At 35.7% G+C, this 13,252-nt stretch overlaps 1 protein-coding gene across 1 annotated transcript in view; it reads right to left on the bottom strand.

Moving 5' to 3' along the window:
* Abcb7 (ATP binding cassette subfamily B member 7) overlaps nt 1-13,252 on the bottom strand; it is a 135,811-nt gene that overhangs the window by 55,039 nt on the left and 67,520 nt on the right. The window contains exons 2-3 of the mRNA XM_021152859.2: nt 11,098-11,175; nt 9,075-9,161 (exon numbers count right to left, since the gene is read on the bottom strand). Of these exons, the coding sequence (XP_021008518.2) occupies nt 9,075-9,161; nt 11,098-11,175 (165 nt within the window). The remainder of the gene's footprint in view (nt 1-9,074; nt 9,162-11,097; nt 11,176-13,252) is intronic.

Here is a 13,252-nt window from a genome sequence, read left to right as displayed (position 1 = left end):
TCTGGGTTCAATCCCAGAAACCCAACATGGTGAAAGGAGAGAACTTTTGTCAACAGAAAGTGATTCTCTGAACTTTACATATCTCATGGGACACACACACACACACACACACACACGAGGCATACACACACAAAAACACAATAACAAAAGGATTTTTTAAAGATGAAAAAATACTTTCTAAGGAGTAACTGCATATAAAATATAGTAAAACTATCAAGCAATAATTAAAGGAAATGAAAGGGTAGAACTTGCTGAAGAAACTGAAGATATTCTAACAGCTTTTCTTTTAGTATCTGTCTTAGTCAGGGTTTCTATTCTTGCAGAAACATCATGACCAAGAAGCTGTTTGGGAGGAAAGGGTTTATTCAGCTTACTCTTCCACATTGCTGTTCATCACCAAAGGAAGTCAGGACTGGAACTCAAGCAGGTCAGGAAGCAGGAGCTGAGCAGAGGCCATGGAGGGATGTTCTTTACTGGCTTGCTTCCCCTGGTTTGCTCAGCCTGCTCTCTTATAGAACCAAGACTACCAGCCCAAAGATGGCACCACCCACAAGGGGACCTCCCCACTTGATCACTAATTGAGAAAGTGCCTTACAGTTGGATCTCCTAGAGGCATTTCCTCAACTGAAGCTCCTTTCTCTGTGATAACTCCAGCCTGTGTCAAGTTGACACAAAACTAGCCAGTACAATCGACCCCTTGTCAACTTGACACACAAACACATCACTAGTAACCCTTAGTTTCTTATTCATTCCCAAGATGTAAATAATTTTAAAAGTCCCACAGTCTTGTATATTAAAGTTCAATCCCTTTAAAATGTCCAATATCTTTTAAAATTCAAAGTCTCTTAACTGTGGGCTCCACTAAAATACTTTCTTCCTTCAAGAGGGAAAAATATCAGGACACAGTCACAATCAAAAGCAAAAATCAATCTCCAACCATCCAATGTCTGGGATCCAACTCACGATCTTCTGGGCTCCTCCAAGGGCTTGGGACACGTCTCCAGCCATGACCTTTGTAGCGCACACGTCTTCTAGGATCCAGCTGCTTGTACTCCACTGCTGCTGCTGTTCTTGGTGGTCATCTCATGGTACTGGCATCTCCAAAACACTGCATGACCTCTTCAGTCCTGGGCCATCAATTACAACTGAGGCTGCACCTTCACCAATGGCCTTCCATGGCCTCTCACAGTGCCGAGCCTCAGCTGCTCTGCGTGGCTCATTCATGCCTTCAAAACCAGTACCACCTGGGTGACCCTTACACATTACCAAGTCCCACTGCAGACGAAGTAAAACCTTGGTTATCTTCTGGAACACAGCCTTTTTGTGCTTTCAGAAAACACTTCCCAGAAGATGTCACCTCAATGATGCTGGTCTCTCCTTAATCACCACTCATTTCTTAGCTCCAGCTAACCAGCATCAATAGTCCCAGTAATGCAAAGGTTTCACTTTAGTAGTTCTGGTATCTTGTTAATCACAGCTGATTCTTCTTCAGCTAACCAGAACCACAGAATCTTCACAATCAAAATAGCAATGACCCTGAAAAGAGTCTTTAATCTTCCCTCTGAAATTTCACAAGCCAGGCTTCCATCTTCTGCACTGTTCTCAACATTATCTTCCAAGCTCCTACACAACATCCCACAGAGCTCTTAACACTGAATGGATCTTCTAGCCTAAAGTTCCAAAGTCCTTCCACAGTCCTCTCTTAGTCAGGGTTTCTATTCTTACACAAACATCATGACCAAGAAGCAAGTTGGGGAGGAAAGGGTTTATTCAGCTTACACTTTCCACATTGCTGTTGATCATCAAAGGATGCAGGACTGGAACTCAAGCAGGTCAGAAAGCAGGAGCTGATGCAGAGGCCATGGAGGGATGTTACTTACTGGCTTGCTTTGCCTGCTCTTTTATAGAACCAAAACTACTAGCCCAGAGATGGCACCACCCACAAGGGTACCTCCCCACTTGATCACTAATTGAGAAAATGCCTTACAGCTGGATCTCGTGGAGGCATTTCCCCATTGAAGCTCCTTTCTCTGTGATTGAAGCTCCTTTCTCTGTGATAACTCCAGCCTGTGTCAAGTTGACACAAAACTAGCCAGTACAGTATCCCTTACATAAGGAAAAACTATGAAATTCATTTTCTAAAATAGTTTTCACAACAGAATTTAAAAGCAATTTTGAAACATAGTATTGGAGATAGAGGCAGGAGAATCATGAATTTGAAACCAGCCTAGACTCTCTAGTAAGATTCTAAATAAAAAATAAAAATCCAAAATAAAATATACTGATGACTCTAACATGACAGCAAAAGCTCTCTAAGGTTGAGTGCCATAAAAATGCATTTTAAAGGACTACAAAAGTTGAAGTGCATCTTCTTTCCTCCATCACTATGAGAATGTATACAATGTAGTTGAGGCTAAAAAGCCTCACATTTAAAACATGGAAATGATACTCAAGCCTCATTATATTACAAAACTAGTATTGAGTATGAGTCTTTTTAAAAATTGGATATTTTCTTTATTTACATTTCAAATGTTATTCCCTTTCCCGGTACCCACCCCCAAAGCCCCTTATTGTACCCCCATCCCCCTGCTTCTATAAAGGTGTTCCCCTACCCACCCATCCACTCTTGCATCCCTGCCCTAGCATTCTCCTACACTGGGGTATCACGCCTTTACAGGACAAAGGGCCTCTCCTCCCATTGATGCCAGACAAGGCCATCCTCTGCTACATATGCAGCTGGAGCCATGAGTCCCTCCATGTGTACTCTTTGGTTGGTGGTTTAGTCTGTATGAGCTCTGGGGTGTTTGGTTGGTTGATATTGTTGTTCTTCCTAAGGGGTTGTAAACCCCTTCAGCTCCTTCAGTCTTTTGTCTAACTTCTCCATTGGAGGCCCTGTGCTCAGTCTAATGGTTGGCTGCGAGCACCTGCCTCTGCATTTGTCAGGCTCTGATAAATAGTTTATTTCTTCTTCCATCAAAAACTTGCATGTGATGAGATAACATGTCATAAACATTCCTTTCTATTAGAGACAACTTTACAGTGCATGTTTTTCAACTTGGGGGAGGGGATATGTGTGCACATAGGGTAATGACCAGATACCTTCCTCAATTTGTTTCCCCACCTTTTATGAGGAGGTGTCTCTCACTGAACCTGGAGCTTATTAGTTGTCGAGAATGGCCTGCCAGTGAGCACAGATTTTTCTGTTTCCACTCCACAGCACTGGGGCAATAGTCATTACTACGCCATTACTACAAGCTTTGTTTTTATTTTTAATATGGGTACAAAGAATCTGAACTCATGTCCTCAGACTTGACCAGCAAGTACTTTATCCAATGAGCCACATCCATAACTCCCATATATCCCATATCTTCAAAATATCTTTTTGTTTTCAGAATTTCATACATGAGTACTGTATTACATCTCCTTTCTCTCTCCATCTCCTTTTGTGCCCTTTCCGTCTCAAATTCAAGATCTCTTCTTTAATTATCAAATCCCAGTGAAGGAGGCTTTTCCCCCTTTTTATTCCTGTGTTTTTCTTTTCGCTTGCCCCCTCTTCTGAAACATAAGTTTACTAAGAAGTAGGAATTTTTCAGTTCTATTAAAATCTTATGAGACCACCACTATCCTTTGCTGACCAAAACCTCATTATGGGGCATGTGATCATGCATAAATAAATGTGGAAGTATATGACTTAATAGGGTATAACCTTATAGTTTATAGTCACAAGTCATACTTATTACATAGAATAGTATTCATCATAACAATGGATCTTCAACATGGCATAGTACTCAACTGTAGGAGAGAAATCTCATGACTAAATGCACTACAAGAGAAGACCTATAGTTAATAACTATAAAAAGGGCACAAGAACTTAAAAACCAAAACATCTAAACTGGTTCACTTGGAAGAATTTTCAGATATTAAGTATAACTATATTAATAAGTTCTATATATATTTTGCTGTTCAGGAAGCTTTGTATTGGTTGCCAAAAAAGTTGTCAAGCATAAATAGCAAATGTTTCCATAAGAAATTCACTTATTTCAAGAGAATCCAGTCCACTGAGCTTTGACAAAATGAAACTAAGAAATAAGAAAATAGTATTTTGACAAGGTTAGCAGAATTGTCCTTTCCTTAGCTGATGAAGAATGTAAGAATCCTGGTTTTACAGACATCTCTATTTTTAAAATTTATTTGTATTTAATGTGTATTGGTGTTTGACTATATGTATGTCTGTATGAAAGTGTGGGATCCCTTGAAACTGAAGTCACAGACAGTTGTGAGCTGGGAATTGGGTGCTAAGAATGTGGGTGCTGGGAATAGAACTCTCTTTAAACACCGAGCCACCTCTCCAGCCCCAGAGATTCCTAAATGTTAGTAGTAGGAAATGTAACTTACAAAATCAAACTAATTTAAAATAAACTATCTGCAGATAAAATGTTTGGTTAGGAAGGACTCCCCCCACCCAGGGGGGAAAAAAAGTTCCCAAAACCCAAACTTTTGGAATAGTCTCTGTTCTGTAAAATCTGGCATATAGGCTGAATATCATCTCCCTAAAGAACTAATTTAGTATTATTTTAGGGACAAAAAAACCATTCAGGGAAGAAAACTGTCTCAAGCTAAAGGAAACTTCAATTAAAGGGATAATTAAAAAGGATACTACAGTACTGTTAGACATAACAGTGACTTGATAAAAGCCAGGTCAAAAGAAAAGCAAGTTCAGTTGATGTTTAACAGAAAGCCCCAGAGAGCAAGCAGAGAAGTCCTCCTACATTATTATAACTGTAATGTATTTGGAATAGGAGAGGAAAATATAAATTGTCAGAAAAGGCTTGGCAAGTATTGTTATTTTCTCTTTACCTCAGGGTTTGTTTTCTAAGCTCGGTTAGTTTGAAATCTCAATAAAGAGTTTATGCAGTAGTGATTAGGACCTGAGGTGATGGATTATGCTGCACATGAGATGGATTTGTACCTGACAGTCCATTTAACAACTTATAATAAAAAGTAACTAACAAGTAGACTGATGTTCACACTGGCCAGTCGGTGAGTTCTTTATCCCAAAAGTCAGTCAAGTTCATAAAGCAAATGAAGATCCTAGGCTGCCTGATGATGTATGAAATCAGAACCAGAAAACTGGCTCCCCATATCCTCCAGGCATTCTTGTGCACTGGTTTGTAGTCTCACTCATTTTAGCAAGCTTAGATATTATTTTCCCAATCTTCCAATTTTCAATACCCCAGGATGTCTTTTCACATCTTCTGGTTATATCAAGATTTATGCTAAAGTTCTCTGATTGCTCTAGCAAGTGCCTCTTACTATCACAGGCTTTAGACTATATCCAATCAATGAGGAATTATTTCTAACATAAAAAAGACTATGAAGCAGAGTTTTTCAGTAAGTAGTCCTTTCACTGACTTCAAACTACATTCACTAACAGTGCGATGTATATTATATTGGTAAATTGCCATATGCTATTTTATCTCACTGAGAAGGACTTTGCTCCCTACCTGCACCCTTCAGACCCATGCATGTTCATGTCAAATGTCCTCCATGGCATCCAAGGGGAATGACCCCGCTAACTCTGTGACAGGGAGGGATGACAACAGCAAAGCAGCCCAAGAATAAAAAAAAAAAAAACATTGTGTCCTTGAAAACATCTAGAAGGTAAGCTATTTTCAACAGGTTACTATTGTTTATTCCATGATATAAAAATGCCTACAGTAAGAAAGAAGCCAGAAGCTGAGCCATAGCACGCTCGGTTGTGAAGAGAAAGCTTAATCAGGAAATTTAGCTGACGCCCTCAACCCCCCTAATTGGGTTTTGTTGGATAGTGTGTCTGATGCTGTTATTTCTATGTTATTATTTTTTCATTTACTCTGAAGCCTTACCTGAGGGGGTATTCTACCCACAATCTTTATTGAGAATTCCAGCTGCCTGTCTTAACAGAATTTTCCCTTTTGATTTCTGCTGAATGTTTTAAACACTTCATCTGATAATGTATTACTATGTGTGTATGTATATGTATCTATCTATTGACCATTTATATACCTATATACCTACCTACTTACTTCCCGCTTACCATCTATTATTTATTGTGCCTTGCTATACACTTAATGAACTTGCTCAATCAAAATAAAAAAAAAATAAATATGGCTATTGTAGATCATTCTGCAGACCATACAGAACAAATGATGCTATAGAAAGATATCACTAAATATTTAAATGTAGGAGTAAAAAAACCCCAATCCTGGCTAGCAAAATGTCTTAGGAGGTAAATGTGTTAGCCATACAGGCCTGGCAATCTGCATTAAATCCCCCACACCCAGATCAAAATGAAAAGAATACACTCTACAAGGATGTCCTCTAACTTCTTTCTACATGTGTAACATGCAATGTGCATGCTTGCATGTATTCATATATATTTACACAGAAATAATAAATCATTTGTAAAATCTCAAATCTTTTTAAAGAATCTCAATATTCTATTATAAAACAAACAATTCATTCATCTACTTTAAGAAGCAATATTTTCAAGTATTGAACTACCATTCCTTTTTCATAAACCCTTTATAACAACCACATGAGATAAACAGATCACCTAAATATACTCTAAAATCGATTGTAATTGTTAATAGCAATATTTGTAAAGAATATACAAGTGGAAGTTAATTTAAAAATCAAGATGTAAATGTTTCGGTTTCTATCATTTGTTATGCTAGTAAATATTCTATCTAGTAGTTTATATGTTCTAACATCTCAACAGTTAAATTTTAGATAGGAAGGGCTTTGTCTTGTTAAGTACTGTATCCTCCATTCCTATCATAAAGTTTGGCACAAAGCAAGTACTTTGAAAAATTAAGTTTCTTATATTGAGTGTGTGTTTGTACACATGCACAGAAGCCAGGACAACACAAGGAAGGGATGTCAGGCTTGACAGCAAGCAATTCTACATGCTGAGCCATCGTACTGGCTCAGACATATACTTTATAAATGAATACACTGTGGTTGAGGAAGGTCTTACAATCTCACACTATAACAGTACCTAACATTTACTAAGCACCTCCTATATGTTGGACAATATTTAAGAGTTTTAACATGGTGAGAAGAATTACTTCATTTAAATCCCTTCTAGTGTAATTATTAACCTATTTTATAGAAGGTCCTGAAGCATCCAGAATTTCAGGATTTGTTTAAGGCCATTCCATTAGGAAGTGATGTAGCCCACACTCAAACCCAGTGTCAATCCAGAGCTGAGACTATCAATAACAATTACATACTATGTCTCTTTTTCTTTTCCATTTGACCAGAAAACCCTATTATTTTATGATTCCATGTAACCAATGAAGTTAAAGTTATATAAAGATAATAAGAGAAAAAGAACAATATAAAATATTACAATTATAATTGCATTGTTCTGATTTTTCTGTAAAATTATCTTAGAGTTTATTCTGTGTCCTTTTTAAATGTACCAATATAAAAATTTTATTGTTGGATGAGAAAATATTGTCAACATTTAAGCAATACAAAATATATAAAGTTCTTGTTTAGTGCAGTTTAAGAGAAGTGCCTGCTTCTCCTTTATTAGTCAACATATTTTTGGTCATAGTTAGAGCATTCATTATAGCAACTATCCTTAAGAGTCCTTACTGACAGATGATCCTGAAAACTGACAAATATCATGCCAAAGAGTAACACATGGGTAAACAAGTATCATTACTTAGCTAACTTTTAAAAATTGTCATATTACACTGTGTTCATTTCAAAGATAGCCATGAGGGTTAGTGACGTATATAGAAAGGGACATGGATGCAATATGCTTTCACTTGCTTGAAAGTAAAGAGCAACACTAGACATCAAGAATTAGAAAGTTCTCTTATCAATTATCCACTATCAATAAGACAACTCATATTCACTTAGCATCTATATTTTATAGACATTCTTCATAAAATTTTGTTTCCTTAACTCATTGCTACTTCAAAATACCATATGTCTGTCTATATGAGAAAATGCGAGAGCGAAGGGGGAAGGAGAGACAAAGAAGGAGAGATAAGAAAAAAGGAGAAAAAAAAGAGGAAAGCAATTAGTTAGAGGCAAGTCCCCCCCCCCCAAAAGAACAGATGGAGAAATATGTAACAGTATTCTGGTGCCATTTTAACTCACTCAGTTAAAGTGTAGTCCAAATAAATCTTTTTATTTCAGAGGCGCTACTGTTTAACAGGCCTATATGATAATGACAATAATAATGGTAAAGAATATCAGTAATAGCTGGATCATATAGATAGAGGATTTACTATGAAGCTAACTGATATTCTAAGATCTAAGCATGTAAAGGAAAAATACTGACCTTAACACACAAATTCTTTATAATTACTAAACCTAATTTGCCTACTTATTTATAAGGCTAGGTTACATAACAAAGTCAGTAAATGTTATCTTAGAGATCTAAAACATTTTGAACTGGTTATGATAACATAAACCAGTGCCTGAGAGATTTAAACATCAAGATCCTGAGTTTAAAGTGAGAATGAGATGCATATAGTAAGACTCTGTCTCAAAAAAAACCCCAAAGCAACAATAATAGCAAGCACAATAGAACACTGAAGTTGACGAATACATTTTTCCCCTTCTCAGTGAATAATAAAGGTCTACTGGGATGTGAGAAGGTGCAAGACATGATTTCTCTGTGTAGACTTGGCTATCCTGAAAATCACTCTGTAGTCCAGGCTGGCCTCAAACTCAGAGATCTACCTGCCTCTGCCTCCCAAGTGCTGGGATTAAAGGCATGCACCACTACTGTCTGGCCCCATGAATACTTTTTTAAAAATTTTACACAGCCATGCATTTTTGTTATAAATCATAGATCTCCTCTGTATAATATTCGCCAATTTCGATAGGATTTTTTGGTATGAGAAAGCATCATTAGATGAGCCAATCAAACAGTATTAGACTATGACAATGTTAAAGACCTATCTTCCACTCACATACAGTTATCAGCATGAATTTCCAGTTACCTGTCATTCACTCCTTTTAGAATTAATTTGTACATTAGCATAGGAAGGCTTGAGAGTCACTCTTACCCCTTCTTTTGGGTCTGTGTGGAGTCCTCCTCCTGCGTGCCCATGCCAACATGTTCTCTTTTCTATCAATGGCCATGTCTGGAGAGCCTTATTAAAAATGATAACAAGCCATTTATTTATTACGTATTACAGAATTTCAGATACTGTCTTAATCTAATACAACAACTATCCCTAAAATAATTCAGGGGATTGCATCTAGCTTGGAATAGTAAAGCAAAACACTTTAAAATGAGCATACAGATAAATTTATACAAAAAATATTACTTTCTCTAAATAGCTTTTGAAGTTAAAGTGATTTAGCTAACATTAGTTTTACTCAATTTATCCTGACTCCCCTTCTATCACTCACTATAATGCTGTAAGTAAGCAAGCAAGGCTAATATAGTTAATGATTCATATTTCATTTGCTTTTGATATTTTTAAAATTAATAAAATCAAGTTTATACAACTAATTATTTATGTTATTATTGTATCTTACATACATATTTACAAAGTACTTAATATTTAATAATCTAACTTATGATCTAACATTTTGCATACATGTTTTTGTTTTTTCTATTGCACAGTAAATTTCTTAAAATTAAGATCAATACTTTTTGAGTCACTTTTATCTTCTATGGTACATACTATATGTACATATTATATATAGGCAAAGTAGACTTCAATGTTTCTTGGATTCACTTAGAAAATAAGAGCTACATACACTTTCCGAAATAGTCTTATATAATATCTTGCCTACTATAAAATTTCAAAGGCTTTAATATTATTGCTAAAATCAGAGATATATAAAATAAAATCATTTGGAAAGATGTAAGAATAAGATAATGACAATTAGGCTTAATATTTAGGTTTTCTAATATTGAAAGTTTTTATGATTAAAAGTATTAAATGAAGTGAATACTTAATGATGTTTTTGCAGTATTCATAACAATAATTAATGCAAAGTGCATAGTTCTTTATGAACACACATATATACTGATACTATATACGGTATAACTATATCAGCTTAGAGGCAAGGTATGAAAATATAATTATAAAAGGCAAAAGTATCTTTTTATTCTTACTAATGAGACAGAAAATAATTGTCATAAATATGTTATCAATTTTTAGATTAGCACTCATAAGGCACTTGATAAGAGGAAAACATCAAGGGGTTTTTATTCTGACAGCATCTTATGCTGACCTTTTCCCTCTAAAAGGCTAAGTAACAGTTTTAGTAAGGGTTCTGGTGAATATCACATAAGATGATGAGGTCTTCAATGAAGTAGAAGACTGAAATATAAATTCAGTGATATCTTGGATAATGAGAAGACTGAACATATTTTCGACTTAAAGACTTAATTTAATAGTGGAAAACAAATGCATTTATACAGTTTCTGCATAAATTAGAACAATGCTTTGTGCCTTAATGGCAAACAACTACTAAACAAAGGGGAAAAATAAAGTACCCAGGATGCAAATAGCCTTATAACTTTTTGTTCTTTTTTATCATAGAGATTTACATGTCTCATTTTGAAGCAGTGGTAATCATGAAAGCTATCTTTCACGTAAAATAACAATGAAAATAAGCCTCACCAATATTTAAACTCAACATCACTTATCCTCGGGGCTCTAGCAAACTTAAAATCCCATGGCATTCTACTATCTGAACATCTTCTAAGGTAAAGGAATGTTCCGCATTTGAAAAAATGTCAATATTCTATGTATCAGTCACAAATTAGGATAAATTTGGATGTCAACAAGCTGCCATTACATTTACAAAAGTTTTCTAAAAATGTTACTCTAGTTGGCACTAATCTCAAGGGATTCAGACAGATTTCTGCAGTGGTAGATAATACCAAGATTTCTTTCTGTATTCTTAATAGAAACATACCTTCCTGCCAGTATTTATATAAAAAAATTAGAAAAAGGAAAGTATTTCTGAAATGTAAACCATGTAGTAAATATGCAGCATAAATTGTTAAATGCCCCATGCGCTTGCAAACTTTTCTTACTAGCTGTAGAAATGTTGACTAAATCTTACCTTTGTAGCATCTAGTAACTGTCTGGAGTTGTCTTTTCCCCATCTCTGCTGTGTAGTATTTCTTAATGATTCTGTAGTCTAATGAAGAGATTAAAAAGTTAAGATAGCATTTCATAGTGGAGACTTAATATTCTAAGATTATTCTTTTGTTCAGAAACAAACCTAAAATTAAAATCATTGTCAATGTTAACCGGGATGGTTACATCTTTAACATATGCCTAAAAAGACAAAAATGTGGATAAGGCTTATATTATATTACTTATTAAAATATCCAAGTAGATTTATTTACATATCCTATCTCCTTTACTTGGCTTTTTTATTTGTTCTTATTATTTTATATCTTTGTTTTTAAATTTTTCCAAGTCTTTAACATTACTTCTCTTTTAAATGGCTTTTACACACCAACCAGTGCCTAGCCACAGCATACTGCCAGACCTGAGTTTGGGTAACCTGCCAGGCAGGTACTTTCTCCTTCTGGTCAGGGGTTTCACAAGAAGAAAAAATTGCAGAAAGACAGACTTGGCTAAAGACACATAACAAGGTTTTGGATATAATATAACCAGAGATATAGCTACTGGATCACAGATTGGGGTAACAGATGTAGAAGTGAGATACAGGAACCTGGAGCTGAAATTTGTTTTCCTATACATCCTAGAGTTAATAGCTTAAGAAGACACTACCCCTCCCACTGTTTGGGCAAGCTAGGGGAATGGGAGAAGAAAGATGCTCAACATGGCAGAGCCAAAGGATGGATGCTGCCATAAGAAGCTAATCAGTGGGTGAGCCTTCTACACTTCCTCAAAGTCACAGTAAATTCAATCAGTAGAAAGAATAATTCATAAAATACCAGAGACAAACTTGTAACTAGTAGGTAAGAGTCTCACTCTGGGGAATTATGGGAAAGTATAATATACACACAAAACTCTAACTTGTTTGAATTACTGAGATAAGCATCCTTCCCCATCTTTACACACTGCTACATAAGACAATCCAGGAAGAGAGAATAGCCACATCATGTTGACTAGGAATGATAATGACTGTGGTTATATCTTCTATTTGTTTTACTTCTTACTTTTGTTATTTTACTCTAGACTTTTATACTATAATCATTGTTTTATTTCAGCTTGTATCATGCCTGAATAAACTTTTAGGACTGATGCCTGCCCCCGTGTGTGTTGGGGTGGGGGTGGGGGGGCGAAGGGGTGTTTCTTTGTTGTGTTTTCTTATGTCATGGCCAGAAGCTCCCAAGTCCTCAGTACTGGAAAGCAAACATGAGAAAAGTATTTCAGAGTCATACATTCAAAAGGCTCAATGGCAATATAGAAGATTCAAACAAATAAGTGAAATTCAGAAACCTATTCAAGACCTAGATGAGAAAGTTGATAAAGTGCTCAGCAATTTAGAGGACAAATTTTAAAATATGGAGAAAAAATACAGCAAGGAACTGAAACTCTGAGAAAAATAATTAGTGTTGGAAATAAAGATCAATCAAATATAAAAAAGAAAAAGCAGAAACTATCACCAACTGACATGACCATACAGAAGAACAAAATTCAGGAGTGGAAGACAATAATTTATTTAGACATGCATTTTAATGAGTATTACCAAAATTTCTAAGAACTGTGGGATAAGTTTAAGAGAAGAAATCTAAGAATTTACCAGGTAAAAGAAGAAGCTGAACTAAGGACTAAAAGCATACAGAATTTTAGTCAACGAAGTGATGATAGAAATTTCCCTAAACCTGGAGAAAAAAAAATGGCATCAAAACAAAAAAATAAAATAAAAACTCAACTAGACATGGCTAGATACAACCTCACTACAACATATCATAGTCAAGCCGGGCAGTGGCGGCGAACACCTTTAGTCCCAGCACTTGGGAGACAGAGGCAGGTGAATTTCTGAGTTCAAGGCCAGCCTGGTCTACAGAGTGAGTTCCAGGACAGCCAAGGCTATACAGAAAAACCCTGTTTCAAAAAACCAAAACCAAACCAACCAAACAAACAAACACCAAACTAACCAAAACAGAAAAACCAAAACCATATCATAGTCAAAATATTTAAAACATAAATGAAAAAACAACATGAAAAGCAACAATGTGAAAATGCTAACTCACCTATCAAATCACATTATCAACCTTAAAATCACCAGTGTATAG

This window comes from Mus caroli, unplaced genomic scaffold, assembly GCF_978045245.1.
Source record: "Mus caroli unplaced genomic scaffold, Mus_caroli_1 scaffold_5, whole genome shotgun sequence".
Lineage (NCBI taxonomy): Eukaryota > Metazoa > Chordata > Mammalia > Rodentia > Muridae > Mus > Mus caroli.
This window is presented reverse-complemented; position numbering and strand designations above follow the sequence as displayed.